The sequence below is a fragment of the Haliotis rufescens genome, unplaced genomic scaffold, assembly GCF_023055435.1.
Source record: "Haliotis rufescens isolate VD_foot unplaced genomic scaffold, xgHalRufe1.0.p SCAF_1, whole genome shotgun sequence".
NCBI classification, from domain to species: domain Eukaryota; kingdom Metazoa; phylum Mollusca; class Gastropoda; order Lepetellida; family Haliotidae; genus Haliotis; species Haliotis rufescens.
In genome coordinates, this window is record NW_025963779.1 from 48,116,146 (window position 1) to 48,132,885 (window position 16,740).

Genomic DNA, 16,740 nt, shown 5'->3' on the forward strand with positions numbered 1-16,740 from the left:
GATTAACATACAATAGTGGTGTAAGGGGGTTATAAAAGTTGGTATATTTTTACTGACTGACATTCTCATCATGAGTTTGAAACGAAAACGCCACGCTTACGATGCTGAATTCAAACTGCGCGTCTTCGCACTAGCCGATATATTTTCTCACGGGATCATAATTCTATATGCACCGATTCACAAAATGGCGCTTCGTTGTTGATGGCAACATATAACGATCATTATGAGATTAAAAAAACCCACGAGAAACAGCTTCCCACATTATGAAAGTGGATGACTGGTTTGTTAAATCTTTATTAGAAATAATAATGACTTTTTCAATATAATTACAACGTTTTTCATCTTATATTTTTGAATATCTGCGAGTACCGGCACATGTCTTGCAGTCCGACTTCGCAGTGTTTTTTGCCTTTTAATTCCTGGTTCGGCTTATCTGCGGGTCATACCATTTTCTTTCGTATTTCAATGGTCAAATTAACACCTCGGCTTATCTACGGGGTCGGCTTATCCGCGGTCATATACGGTACTTCACTACTACAACTGTACTAGTGTTACAGCATCATTCATAGTCTCACCGCTTCATAAGTACTTCACTACTACAACTGTACTAGTGTTACAGCATCATTCATAGTCTCACTGCTTCATAAGTACTTCACTACTACAATTGTACTAGTGTTACAGCATCATTCATAGTCTCACCGCTTCATAAGTACTTCACTACTACAATTGTACTACAGTGTTACAGCATCATTCATAGTCTCACTGCTTCATAAGTACTTCACTACTGCAATTGTACTACAGTGTTACAGCATCATTCATAGTCTCACTGCTTCATAAGTACTTCACTACTACAATTGTACTACAGTGTTACAGCATCATTCATAGTCTCACTGCTTCATAAGTACTTCACTACTACAATTGTACTACAGTGTTACAGCATCATTCATAGTCTCACCACTTCATAAGTACTTCACTACTACAATTGTACTACAGTGTTACTCTATTTCTACTAAAGAGGCTCCTGTCATCACCTTGGTCCTATCAAACATTCTGAAGAAATAAGTTACTTAATATAGCATATCATTATATCCTGATGGAAATGAAAAAGGGAACACTTCGTTTTAATCACAGTAAAGAGATATGCTATCATGGGTTCCCAGCCCTGTCTACCAAATACACATTGGCAACAATACACACAAGCAGATCTCAACATTGGATTATGACATGTGTTGAATTTGTATGCACACTCTTTCAAACTACTGACTGTAAAGCTTATTTCCTAGACTAACATATAGTCTCTGAAATGAACATATCATACAGAAAAAAACAGTTGTTCAGTTATCTTAATAAAAATCTAATAAAAAGGGAGCCCAGTGATTCTCTTCATTTTCAGATTAAAAATCTCTTCCTCCTTTTTTTTATGATGAAGTGGGATTTTGATAATGATAGTTTCAGTAATCTGTAGTCATTCACAGGAGAGGGGGCATTGCGTGAGGGGTATTATGCTATGGCTAAATCTAGACTTGCCAAACATTATAGACTTGCATGGGCTGTAGTTGATATAAATGTATCAGGGTCTGTAAGACAGACTACTTATTTCCCTAAATGTTTCATTCTTCACTTATTTGTTTCCATCAGAAAATATATGAAAGGCACCCCAGTTTTTTAAAATGGTCAATCACTTCCATAGTAGTAGTAAAACCTTACTAGGTCATGACACTGTCACATTCTCTTGTATCTTGACATACACAACAGTAAGTGTAAATTCCAACGAGGAAAGTCAGGAGACATGACATTCTATATGCTCATCACAGTGTGGTATCAGCATTAGATGATAGTGTATATTAGTGAAATGCAAACATTGGATCAGCAGGGAAAGCAGTTATGATGAATGTGGCCTGCCTACATGAGTACAAGGATTATACTCTACTTCCCAGGGGCTGGGTGCTGCTGAACTCACTTGGTGAGCAGGTCGCTGATCTCCAGTGACTGTTTGGCTACGATGTTCTGGAGCTCTTCAATACGGTCATCCTTGATCTGCAGGATCTCCAGGACCTTGAGGTCCTTGGCCTCGGACTTCTCTTTCTCCCTGCACAGTACAGAACATGCGTCAGTCCTACACCACAAGGACGGCTGTACAGACCACTAACTACCTTGTATATACATGCTGCAATAGTCTTTGACCCTGCTAATAGTTGTGTGCATGAAACATAGTTGATAATTGAAGATCAAATAAGTGAAGTTGATTGAATCTGCATTTTTAAATTTGTCATGCAATTAATTTTCATTCCATTATTTAATCACTACAGGGATGATTCAGATAAAAACAGTTTCAAACAGTATTTTTTATATTCATCAAACTACTATAAACAATTATTTTAAACAGATAAAACTCAATGCCATGTTAGTTTTCTTTCAAAAGCTGAATGGTCAAATTATGGCCCATAAGCAGGGATACACAGACCAACAGGTCATTTGCACACATAAAAGTGCACCACAAAGTGTGAGCTGATGACAATGTACTGATAGTAGTGATTACCTCTGTATGACCAGGGATATCGCCTCTGTAACATCTGGATTTGATACCTGCAGCCGTTTCCATAACGACCACACAAATTCCTTGTCAGCCTAAAAAGATTATGAAATAGATGTTAGTACAATAAGTAACAACAGTAATAAAGACAGTAGCACCATGTAATAAAGAGATTACATCAACAAGTGAATTACAGAAGAACTGCAAAACCCTTGCAGAGGGGGCATCCATCTTCTGTCCTAAGATAACTGAGATGCATGGGGTGCTGGTGCCGTTATCTCGTCATTATACCCTGGACTTTTGTTGATGCTATCAATCACTGGTTTATATGGACCAGACTTGTTTACAGTACTTGGATTACATTTCCTCCACCTTGACTGTGCCATGAGCTGTCTGTCTGATGTGTAAGTTATACCAGTCTGAACGCCAAAATTACATAGTGATCTGGCCCCTTTCAAAAATACTATCTTAAGGCTATGGCCAACTCAACTCAACTTCATATTGGTGCTATATTTGCTTTGTGCAACAGAGCCTCAATGAATCATGTTCTCCTCTAAGAGCTTGTACACCCGACTGTTGGTTCCACATCCAAGCCCATCAAACACACATCTAACTTCTATTGTCCATATTTATGAGATACTGGTGCTTTACTTTGTATTCTAAAATGGTTGAATGTTGATATCATAGCTGCTGACAGTTCATTATTTCACCACAAAGGCATTTGATTTTATGAGTTGTGGTGGGAATGTCCCCCATCATTTAAATGTACATGAACGACGATGTATCAAGTCTTACGATCATCTAATGAGCACTGCATACACAAACACAATCACAGATCTGCAGAGTAATGTACAGCATGTTCTATTCCTTTATGAGAAAACTGTGAAGTTCGGTATATTTGTGTGTGTTGCTGTGGTAAAGTTCACTACATTTGTGTCTGTTGGTGTGGTAAAGTTCACTACATTTGTGTCTGTTGCTGTAAAGTTCACTACATTTGTGTCTGTTGCTGTGGTAAAGTTCGGTACATTTGTGTATGTTGCTGTAAAGTTCACTACATTTATGTCTGTTGCTGTGAAGTTCTGTACATTTGTGTCTGTTGCTGTGGTAAAGTTCGGTACATTTGTGTATGTTGCTGTAAAGTTCACTACATTTGTGTCTGTTGCTGTGGTAAAGTTCGGTACATTTGTGTATGTTGCTGTAAAGTTCACTACATTTGTGTCTGTTGCTGTGGTAAAGTTCACTACATTTGTGTCTGTTGCTGTGGTAAAGTTCGGTACATTTGTGTATGTTGCTGTGAAGTTCACTACATTTGTGTCTGTTACTGTGGTGAAGTTCGGTACATTTGTGTATGTTGCTGTAAAGTTCACTACATTTGTGTCTGTTGCTGTAAAGTTCACTACATTTGTGTATGTTGCTGTAAAGTTCACTACATTTGTGTCTGTTGCTGTGGTAAAGTTCACTACATTTGTGTATGTTGCTGTAAAGTTCACTACATTTGTGTCTGTTGCTGTCGTAAAGTTCGGTACATTTGTGTATGTTGCTGTAAAGTTCACTACATTTATGTCTGTTGCTGTGAAGTTCTGTACATTTGTGTATGTTGCTGTGAAGTTCTGTACATTTGTGTATGTTGCTGTAAAGTTCACTACATTTGTGTCTGTTGCTGTGAAGTTCTGTACATTTGTGTCTGTTGCTGTGGTAAAGTTTAGTACATTTGTGTGGGTTGCTGTGAAGTTCTGTACATTTGTGTGTGTTGCTGTGAAGTTCTGTACATTTGTGTGTGTTGCTGTGAAGTTCTGTACATTTGTGTGTGTTGCTGTGAAGTTCGGTACATTTGTGTGTGTTGCTGTGAAGTTCGGTACATTTGTGTCAGTTGCTGTGAAGTTCGGTACATTTGTGTGTGTTGCTGTGGTGACGTTCTGTACATTTGCGTGTGTTGCTATGGTGACATTCTGTACATTTGTGTGTGTTGCTGTCACATTCTTTACATTTGTGTATGGTACAGTGAGATTCTGTACATTTGTGTATGTTGCTGTGGTGACGTTCTGTACATTTGTGTATGTTGCTGTGAAATTCTCTACATTTATGTATGTTGCTGAGAAGTTCTGTACATTGTGCATGTTGCTGTGAAGTTCTATTCATTTGTGTCTGTTGCTGTGGTAAAGTTTGGTACATTTGTGTCTGTTGCTGTGGTGAAGTTGGTACATTTGTGTATGTTGCTGTAAAGTTCACTACATTTGTGTCTGTTGCTGTGGTAAAGTCCTGTACATTTGTGTCTGTTGCTGTGAAGTCTGTACATTTGTGTCTGTTGCTGTGGTAAAGTTCTGTACATTTGTGTGAGTTGCTGTGAAGTTCTGTACATTTGTGTATGCTGCTGTGAAGTTCGGTACATTTGTGTATGTTGCTGTGAAGCTCTGTTCATTAGAGTATGTTGCTGTGGTAAAGTTCGGTAAATTTGTGTGTGTTGCTGTGAAGTTCTGTACATTTGTGTATGTTGCTGTGAAGTTCTGTACATTTGTGTATGTTGCTGTGAAGTTTGGTATATTTGTGTGTGTTGCCGTGAAGTTCTGTACATTTGTGTGTGTTGCTGTGAAGTTTGGTACATTTGTGTGTATTGCCGTGAAGTTCTGTACATTTGTGTGTGTTGCTGTGGTGACGTTCTGTACATTTGCGTGTGTTGCTGTGGTGAAGTCCTGTACATTTGTGTGTGTTGCTCTGTTGACGTTCTGTACATTTGTGTTTTGCTGTGGTGAAGTCCTGTACATTTGTGTGTGTTGCTGTGGTGACGTTCTGTACATTTGTGTGTGTTGCTGTGTTGCTGTTCTGTACATTTGTGTGTTGCTGTGGTGAAGTCCTGTACATTTGTGTGTGTTGCCGTTGTGACGTTCTGTACATTTGTGTGTTGCTGTGGTGACGTTCTGTATATTTGTGTGTGTTACTGTGGTGACGTTCTGTAGTTTTGTGTATGTTGTTGAAAGTAGAAACATGGCATCACAGTTGGACCGTGTTTCAGTAGTACATTGTTCAACAACCTTAAGTTTGAGCTTTAAAAAAGCTTTGTGTTTTTTATTTCTGGTGTCAATTCATAATATTCCTTTGTGCATATACAGCTTGGAAGTTCCTGGCCAATGAAAGACATCCTATGTTGATAACTGCTTGTGCCAGGATGCATCCAACATGTAAACATGAACATATATTTTTTCATAATCATAACCAAAACAAAACCTCATAAGGATAGCCGGGCTGAACACCCTCATGGTGTATCCTTAAACATGCAGCTCATGGCAGTGGTCTTTGTTACACAACATGTTGGGAAGACAGTACGAGGGCTGGCTGAAAAGTTCTAAGCCTAACTTTGAAAGACCCATACCAAGTCGATGGTTTTCATTTATTTCTCCACATAGTCCCCTTCCAGGTTTACACACTTTTGCCAGCTAGCCGCAAGGCCTTGATGCTGGTCAAGAAGAAATTTTCTTCAGCCACCCTTAAAAAGTCATTCACAGCGGAAATGACGTCATCATTACTAGGAGAATGGCGACCGGCTAGTTCCTTTTTCATTTTGGGAAACAGGTGAAGGTCTGACAGGGCCAAATTGGGTGAATAAGGGGGATGGTCAATGAGTTCGAAGCCACAATCAAGGATCGCTGACATGGCAACCACTGATTTGTGAATAGGAGCATTGTCTTGGTGGAACATGTCTCCTTTAGTGAGCATTCCCCGTCACTTAGCTTTGATAGCTTCACGTAACTGTCTCAGTAGGTCAGCATAATATCTTCCATTGATAGTCTGGCCTTTTTCAAGATGGTCAATCAGCAGAATACCCTTGGAATCCCAAAAGACTGAAGCCATCACCTTTCCAGCAGATGGAACCGACTTGGCTTTGGGAGGCTGGTGATTCCGGATGCTTCCACTGTTTAGACTGAATTTGGAGAAACGTTTGTCATTCCCAACTCGTTGGTGATAATGTGCTCAACCCTCTCATGAGAGATGCCCACAACACTGGCAATATGTCAAGTGGTCAATCGTCGATCAGACATCACCATGTCATGCACCCGGGTAATGTTTTCCGGAATGGTAGCTGTTGAAGGCCTTCCTGGACGCAGGTCATCGTCAAGGCTTTCTCTGCCACGCTTGAATTCTGCAGCCCACTTCTTTACAGTGGAAAAGGAAGGGGCATCATCCCCTAAAGTGGAGACCATGTCAGCATGTATCTGTGTTGGAGTCAGCCCTTTCAGTTGCAGGTACTTGATGACTGCCCTATAGCCAGTTTTGTCCATTTCTGGTGATTTCAATGGGTAGGTTCACAACATGGTCTGGTACAAAGACAATAATAACACTACAGTTGCAGTTCTTATGTCTATGATTCATTAAATGATTGTACTTGTTGGTGGCAAAAGTTTGTTTCAATCCGATTGAGATATCCAGCTTAGGCTTAGAACTTTTCAGCCAGCCCTCGTAATTATTGAGTCTTAATTATTGCTCTATCATGGTTTTGGATGCTCTATTTTATCCCAAGATGCTTTATTTCAAATGCTATGCCTGTTTATTTCATGGTCCACTTCCAATATACTGAAGTTACTTTGATGAGTTTATGTTACTGAGATTCATTTTTCACACATTCTTCGTCACTATGGAATACAAGTTGATAGATTTGATAGTTAATAAGTATCCTTAACTATTGTCTTTTCTATTTAACAAGCCATCCATGTTGATGGTGCCACTGATGCCCATGTATTCGAGACATGTGTTTTGTTATTACGAGCTGCTCCTCTTATTAGTACAAGAGGGAATGGGGCCTTGTAATATGTGTATACTCCATTTGTAGCTGCGTCTGCCTCACAAAAAACTGGAAAACTGCAACATGTATCAGTGTTGATGATATCATCATCACCAAAATTACATAATCACCACCTATTTTCTCATCCTGACATCAGATGATTGAAAGCTGAAGCACCATGTTCATAAACACCAGCAGGATGTCAGTATACGATGGAAATGCACGCTGATGGGGACGACGGTGGATGGAAATGCACGCTGATGGGGACGACGGTGGATGGAAATGCACGCTGATGGGGACGACGGTGGATGGAAATGCACGCTGATGGGGACGACGGTGGATGGAAATGCACGCTGATGGGGACGACGGTGGATGGAAATGCACGCTGATGGGGACGACGGTGCGGTGTCGAGTGTGCAGGAAACACAATCTGCCTGCCAGATAAGTTCCTCACCAGTACATGACACACAACAAAAACTGATATAAAAAGTCCACCCATGGACGTTCATGCATTGAAGTGTGACGCCTCTGTATCTTGGATGACAGTCATAAGTGTCTTGTTAATGCATGACGCATGCATGCCTGTCTCATGTATATTTCTGTGGCAGTATCACTTTGCCCAGACTGGATGTCCCCAACTGAGGGATTGCGCAATGTATGTACCTTCCTGAGAGACAAGTATTTCTGACATGGAAGGAAGGGAAGGGGTCGGGGCGGGGTGGAGTGAGGACGCAGTTGTACACACCTTCACAAAATCCACCAAAAGTACAATTTTTCACCAACATGAAAAACACAACAACAAAGTTGTTTCACAGATTACAAAATATTTATGTTCAACTTCCACAAGTCACTCATCAATAGGTTGACTAAATGGAGTAACTATCGTCGTAACAGCAGTCTTAAAGGGATTCACCAAGCAGCCTCTATTGGAACTGACAGCATCAGCAACAGAACACATAGGGTCATATCAGTTTATTCCTCTTTTCGCTGAACTACAACAAGAGTCATCAGAAAATGACAAATCCCCCTGGCCCCCACAAATTCAAAAGAACAAATAATCTGACTGTTACTTTAAGTCCAACTTGATGAGAAAATTTCTATCTAATCTGTCTGTCCATAGAGTAGTATATTGAGCTATCAAAACAATACCATGCAATTGGGATTCGGAACTATGTATTTCTATGTCAGGTACACACCACTATGAACAGAGACCAAATAAAACTTGTTGCCATGTAAACAGAAAAAATATAAACTCTAAACACCCCTAAGTAGCACAAGGCACCAGATGACAAACTGGTCTTTGTGTGTGTAAAGTGTCATGAAAGAAAATCTATTAGTTTTAGAGACATGGTTCGCACAAACACACCACTATGAAACAATACCATGGAATTGGGATTCGGAACTTTGTATTTCTATGTCAGGTACACACCACTATTAACGGAGTCAAAGTCAAAGTCAAACTTGTTGCCATGGAAACAGGAAAAAAAAATATTTAAATTTCTTATTAGCAAAAGGCACCACTTCAACCCTTGATTAACACATGTACCAAGTTTAGATGAAAAATGTTAAATAGTTTTTTAGTTCTGCTCTGGAAATGACACCTACCTCTGTTTCAGCTTAGTCTAACTTGTTTGCATGGAAACAAGGAAAAATCAAAATTTGAATCATTCATAAATAACAAAAGGCACCACTTCACCCTCTAGTTAATGCATGTATCAGGTTTGGAGGAAATGTCTTTTACAGTTTTAAATTTGTGCTCCACAACAACACCTACACCTCCCTTTTGAGATCAAATCCAAATTGTTTCCATGGAAATCAAGAAATATAAAAATGCCCAAAATTCATAACTAGCAAAAGGCGCCACTTCAGGATCTGTTTGATATACCTGCCAAGTATTGTTGAACAATATTGAACGCTTTTTTCAGTTGTGCTCCCGAAAACAAATCCACCCCCAAATAAGACTAAGTAGAAGAAAAATAAAAATGCCAAAAATACGTAAATAGCAGAAGGCACCACTTGTATTGTTGAAAGATACTGAACGGTTTTGGAGTTGTGCTCCGGAAACGAAAATCATATCCTCATGAGAAGATTTAGTACAAATTGTTTCCATGTGGAAATCGAGAAAAATAAAAATGTCAAAAATCTGTAATTAGCAAAAGGCACCACTCCAGGATCTGCCAATTTTTCTTGAAAAACAATGAACATTTTTCGAGTTGTGCCCTGGAGTTGTGCCCTGGATGCATCAACCAAATCCCCCATATTATATGCTGGGGGGATAACAATAGGCACGATATGTGATTCGAACCCTCGATCAGGTTTCTGGCATACCCAAGGGATGCAGGACGAAGCCACCCATGCCCCTATGGAAGAGAGATCCCTGCAAACTAACCATGTGATAAAATGTGTTTAAATACCAAAAGGTATGTATATCTTAACAGAAAAAGAATTACTTCAGGCTGAAATCTGGACCTGGTGTCATTCTCTGCACTGTTCAAATCTGTTTATTTTACTATCAAACATACAAACCCATACCACACCACAATCCCTATCCTTATGCTGAAATTCATATTCTCCAATGGCATATTTCAAAGTATACTTCTATCAGCAATTGTGACGATACAGAGATGAGTGGAAAGGCTGTGACAGTTTCCCACAGCCTGCAATTACTTGACAGTGGCCAGACTCCCCACATGTCCCTAGCCCTGCATGGTTGGCAGCCAGCCAGGGACTACCTCCAGCCCCCAATATGGTGACACTAATGACAATCCAGGCCAGCTAAAGTTACATCAACAAGGCACATCCCACTCTCATCACATCTCACTCAAGATTGGGTCATGCATCATGCAGCATACTGAAAAAAGACTTTCGGCGATCATGTACATTCTGCTACAAGTCAAACCCCAATGAGAATTGAGAAGTACTGAAGATACATATGATTTATCATAAGGGGTTACTGACATATCATCCTTGATCGTCCTAATATTTCAACAATTTGGCATCCAATCATTTTACCCTTTTTTGTTATCCTTATTTGCGATGTTCTTAAAGATATTTATTGCTACTGTGCTTGCTATTACAAAGGTGACTTATACAGGGCCTTCATGAAGTTAAAATGTACTGTCAATAAGTTGGAGCTTAGAGTGATCAGAAACAGGTGAAAACACTAACTCAGTGGGCTGGCTGTCACATTATAACATGTGTACCTGTATGCTGTGGCCATGTATGCACATGTACCCTTACTGGCCTAGTTGGCAGTGAGCCATGCCATGAGGAGCCCTCCAGGCCTGGTGACAGTACTGACTGTGTTCGTGGGTTGGTTGGAATTACGCATCCCTGAGACATCCCAGTCTGTGATCTACCGGGGAGGTTTTTGTTACAGATTGCATTCTTGACAAGGGATTAGGTCCTTGCCATCACACTTCATGCCTTCCCATTATGCCATATGCCAGGAAGGTCGGTGAACAGATAGTGCCCAAGTTGTGTTGTGTAACTCACTCTCAGGGCCATCATCCTGTTGTAATTAACTAACTTTATTAGCTGTATCAATTAAAGTGGTGACAGGAAAGAAGTTATGGCAACTTGGAGTCTTCTTGCACAGGGAAAAGCTAGGCATTAATATTCTAGCCAACCTTGCAGCACACTATCATTCTCTATCAAGTTATACTTTTGCAGTGAAATCATGCAATTGCAGTAAAATAAAGAAGTTGTTATCCATAAATTCTGTCTACTTTGTCATCCGTCAATTTCTGAGAAATGCCTGTCAAACTGAAATGAAAGGAGTAAAGATTGTGTTAACGACAAAACCAAACTGAAATGGCCCACCAATGGTGACTGTCCATGCTTACCAACTAATCCCATTGGTAAAAACATTCCATGTTGCCTTCCCCTTTAGGCTGACATAACGCACCACCTGTGCACCATGATATTACTCAGTGATACGCTACATGATATGCTTCATTCTGTATACATACTTTAAATATGGTTTCACAAATTGATTTAATTATGATTTTTTAGGAACAGGTACTGTTCAGTCGTTTAGGCAAACATGTATACTGTATCTATAGATTGCATGAGCATAATGCCTGCCATCAGAGGGAAGCTTTGTAAAGACTTTATTTTCTTGTGTATTATGTGCACTTGAGCATAATGTGAACCCCTCATTATTCCTCTTCAAAAAACTTCTTTTTTTCAAAGTGAAGTAAGGAAAGGTTTTTTTCTGCCAAGGCTGTGATACCAACTGAATTACATATCTCACCTGTCATGCATGACAACAAAAACCCAGTCAAATGGGTGGGCTGACCTACCCGACTCTCCATTTGACAAATGCACTTTCATATGGCTACATGCTGAATATTTGTGCTTGTCAAATGTGAAATCAGTCCTATGATGAAAACTAATAATATTCCCAAATGACAATAAGATTTATTGAGTATTAATATGCGCTTTTAAAAAACCACATCGTATCCCTTCAGTGAATTCAGGTGAATAAACAGGTATAACAAACTTGGTCAATAAAAGTATTAAATTTGACATAAAACATCACTAGACACGATGATTTACCAAATTGTATTTGCTGCTCTCCAAGGCATTGTTTTATATGCAGAGATTAAGATTACCGTTTGTATATTCTCATAAACTGAGCCGGAAATAGCAATCAGCTGTGCACACGTTTCCTCCCAATCTACCGGTGATTCAGTTGAAAAGCACCCAATGATACAACTTCAAAGAATTTTGATGTAGTTGTCGGACGAAATTGTATCTGAAATAATTATTTTATCAGGAATAATATACTGAACCACAAAAGAAACCTCACCATGGATAGGTATATGAGAAACCTTATTTGTCCAAATACTGTAAACATACTTTGAGACATATCAAAAAGATGAAACTTGGCAAAACTGATCATCAAGTTGAAATTAAAGTGTCAAATGTTCTTAAAGTGAAACACAACACTAGTCTCTGAGAAAATGGCATCACAAGTCAGTATTTCATGTGTCCTCCATGTGCATTGATGACTGCCGTGCAACGTCAATACATGAAATGGATGAGGAGGTTGATGATGGCCATAGGCACTTGAGCCCACACTCTGAGGAACGCCTGACGCAGTTCAGCTGCAGTTGTGGGCCTTGGTCGGATGTCATTCAGCCGTCTTTGAATCTCGTCCCACAGGTGCTCAATGGAATTTAAATCAGACTTAGGGCAGGCAACTGCATGGTTCTGATGCCATTCTGCTGGAAGAAGTCTCTTGTTGCTCTCGCAGTGAGGGCACGGGCGTTATCATGCTGAAACTCGTGGTTGCGGCGACGTGCCAAATGAGGTATGGCGTGTTGTGTCAAGACTTGATCAATGTACCGAGCCGCTGTGACACCACTGCCTCTCCCTGGACCGATGTTCTGGAAGACCACAGGGCCGACCCTCTGTGCAAGACCAGTTCCACCCCACACCATGATGCTCGGACCACCCCACAAGTCTCTCACAACAACACAAGCATCCGAATAACGTTCCCCACAGCGCCGCCAGACTCTCTCTCTGCTAACTGCTGTTGAGATACAGTAACGGCTCTCGTCTGAGAAGAGGACTATTCTCCAGTGCTGCTGGTGCCAATGCTGGTGCTGTGTTGCCCAATGAAGATGGTCCCGGCGATGACGTGGTGTCAGAATGGGTCCTCTGTGTGGCCTGTGACAGTGGAGGTGTCTGCCCGTCAATCGTCAACACACGGTGTCCGCACTAATGTGTCGCTGGTGTGTCTCCATGGCCTGTCGAGCAGTTTCCGCAGCAGTAACAAAGCGATATTAAAAATGCTGTCGCACAATCTGATGATCCTGACGTCGGGTGGTTAAGTGGTCAGTCATCTGTAGTGTTGGTTGTCTGGTACCGTTGCTGGAGCCTGTATATGGTCCTTACGTGGACTTGAAATGCATTGGCTACTTGCCGGGCGGTTTGTCCAGCTTGCAATCGTCCAAGGGCTTGGTGTCGCTGATTTCATGTCAATCTAGGCATGTGGTAGCAATTCAATAATGAATGAATGTTTACCGATCTGGGTGGATTTTTATAGGGCAAGAAATGGGGGAATGCATGAGCATTTCAATTTGCAAGGAACTCACGTGCATCATGTTACCTTTGCCATTGCCGTGATGCGTTTGCGTGATCGGTTTAATTGTCATCTGCTTTGTTTTTTCATCATCAAATTTCTTTTTTCCGGACAAGGTAATGTTGAATTTTCGAATCTTTGACAAAAATTACACAGATATTTAAATGACAACTTTTCATGCAATGTCACTTGGGGTGACGCTTCTTTTGCGGTTCAGTATATATTCCAAAATCATGTTTTTTTAGTTGCAGCTTCTCTATATATATATTTAAAGTGATAAGAATCATAAGCGTACCACTTTGGTACAGGTGGTATGCAGGAAATTTTTTTACGTATGGAACAATTTGACCACTCACCATAGGGACTTCCCGCGCTACATGTATTTCGCTTGCGAAAACGTTATGTTGACATTTAACAGTCAAACTGCCTCAAATATGACTTTCAGCAAGTCATGGTACAGCATTTATGATATGTGTATCCATTCTCTTGCAACTCGTTTGCTCGGACACAATGTTTAATGCCAATATATATGCATGAGAAATCTTTGTCACAGTTCGTAATGCTACCATCACACCAAAGTAGTTCTACCCCGTTCTAAACAAAATACTAGAATGGCCTGTGATCACGGTAGAACGCGTAGTTTGGAGTAAAATACAATGCTAGTTCAGTCATAGTTCTGAAATTTATGTCGGACTGCACCACGTCGTAACATGTCCCTAGTAGGTTTGAAGTACAGCAATTCTGTTCGAAGTACGGCAATTCCGTTTGTATTACGTCTTTCTCGTTTTAAGTACGTTGTCAATCCGACTAATTGCAGAACGGGATGGACGGGATAAAATTTTGAGCAGACTCAAAGTTCTAGAGCACCCTCCCCGTCCGAGCCCGTCCATGAAGTTTGTAAAAAGACTGTCAATAGTTGCCACTACGTCCACTACGTTCATACACAGTTGGAGCCTGTTTGACAACATTTACACGAACGTATTGAGAACTAGTTTGGTGTGATGGAGGTATAACCAAGCACAATACATCCACAAAGTTCCATATTTTAAATATAGATCATGATTTCCTGCTTAAAATGTTTCAAATAACACTATTCAACCAAAACCTTTTTCGTCAAAATCTGAAATTCATCATACATTAGGACGGTACCATTGCTGTACTTTGATTGGCTGCTTTAGGTCATATGCTTAAATTTGACCAATCACGAAGCTTGTAGCAGTTTTCGGCAAGAAAGCTTCATTAAAAACCAATTGCTATCCAATAGATGTTACAACTGCGAAAAGACTCCAGTGGAGGTTACTGTCATTTAGGGTATGCCATAAGATTTTTAATGGTACCTGCCATAGAAGCCATCGACGCATGTGTTATTCATTTGAAGTTTCGAAAACAGGGCTATTTCCTCATATTGCTGAACAGACAGCTACTGTAATCGGGAAATGGGTGATGACAGATAGTATTTAAAATTCTTTCTAAAATAATTTTTCGATTATGTAAACAATAAAATTATAAAAGAAATAGGTAAGTGGATATTATCAAATCTTATATTTGCCGAAAATCATCAAATTTTCGCTTCCCTGTTGCTTAATCATCATGAATGTGTTAGATTACATTTTATATTTTTAAAACAAACTTAATTAAGCTGTAAATGCATTATTTAAATAATGTGATAAAAATAACTTTCATATGTATAAACAGAAGGATTAGACCTTCTAAATGGTGTACAACATGTAGTAGCAAAGATGTTTTACAAGCAGATAATTTCCTTTCCAAATTTTGGCTTCATCTATCACCCCAGAGTCTCTGGGAACTCAGGGTCACAGTAGTAAAAGCTTCTTGTTGACTGGTGTTGAAAGAGTTAATAATCGCCTGTGCTGCGACAATAAGGCCTATCCAGTAAATCCCCTCAAGATCAGGCTGAACATCTCGTAAAAAAATGGATGTGAAAGTGTTCTGCGATTCACACTGGCAGCTTGAAACCTCTTGTTCTAAAGAAACTGAAGTCCATGAGGCAAAACATGTGGCTAAAGCTCTGATTTCATTGACGGAACACCATCCTAGGAGAGTCCTGGGCCTGACGATAACTTGAGGCTATGGTGGCTTTAAGCCAACCCACTACTGTAGCCTTAGTAATGTCTTTGTCGGGAAGGAGTCTTTCAAGATATGAATAATCTTTTCCAACATCAGTGATGGGGATCAATAGCTGCTAGATAGAACTTGAGAGCTCTTATGGGGCACAGAAGACGGTCCGGATGATCCACCGTAGGTCCTGGCGCAGGAATGGTGTAATGTCTGTGACCGAAGGGGCCAAGCGCAGCAGCTTGGTTCTTTGCTACAAATTCTGGGAGAGAACAGAAGGTGATGGAAGACAAGTTGGGGGTATGAGTGAGACTCGAGTAATCCAGTCCATGGAGCTCAGAGACCCTAGCAGCAGTAGCCATGGCTAATAGGAAGGCTGCTTTCCTTGATTTTTGGAGTAATGTAGCAGAAGTGGGTTCAAAGGGTTCCATTAGTAGAGCTGATATAACCACTGACAAGTTCCATTTCTGGAAGGTACAAGGGACATGAACATCTTTCAAGGAACAAACGTATGAGTCTGCTTCAGATAAGATGATTGCCGATCGAAAGGAACTGAATGAAGATCGAATCGATATACCGTGATGAAAAACTTGTTATCCTGACAATGATGTAGACGGAAGTAGGCAGCCATGGGGATAGTAACAACAACATTTCCTAATCCAAATTGTCGTCGGCACTGAATAAACGTATCCCATCTATTGTCATTAAGGAGAGAGGAAGACGATCTCCATGATTTAGCCACCACAGATTTAGAGAATCTGGGGGGTTGCATTCTTTGCTTGATAGCTTCCATATGGTGAGATATAGGTTGGGAAGGTTTTCATAGACAGGGTCCAATCTGGGTTGACACAGATCTCTGAGGAACGATATTGGGAGAGGATCTTCTATTAGTAGGGCCAGGAGTCTGTGAAACCAAGGCCTTTTTGAGCAGATCAGTGCGATTAGGATGATGGTACAGTCTGTTAGTTCTATCTTCTGTATCACTTTGTGCAGAAGAGACCATGGAAGAAATGCAAACGCAAATATATTGGTCCAGTCCACAGACAGAGCGTCAATGTGCATAGCTCTCTGACCTGGTACCGGACTGATGTAGACTGCGAGCTGATGATTCAGACAAGTCGCAAACAGATCGAGTTGCAGAGTTTCCTATTTTGATGTGATCTAGGTAAAAATGTTTTGATGGAGAGTCCAATCTGTGGAAAGGATCCTCACGTGTCTGGACAGGCTGTCTGCGAGGATGTTCAACTTCCCTGGAATATGTCTCGC

General features: G+C 40.4%; 1 protein-coding gene across 7 annotated transcripts in view; it reads right to left on the reverse strand.

Annotated features, from left to right (window-relative positions):
- Positions 1–16,740, reverse strand: part of LOC124136445 (centlein-like) — a 183,733-nt gene that overhangs the window by 152,066 nt on the left and 14,927 nt on the right. For all 7 annotated transcript variants that reach the window (XM_048396898.1, XM_048396913.1, XM_048396908.1 and 4 more), the window contains exons 4-5: positions 2,540–2,628; positions 1,961–2,089 (exon numbers count right to left, since the gene is read on the reverse strand). In XM_048396898.1, coding sequence (XP_048252855.1) covers positions 1,961–2,089; positions 2,540–2,628 — 218 coding nt within the window. The remainder of the gene's footprint in view (positions 1–1,960; positions 2,090–2,539; positions 2,629–16,740) is intronic.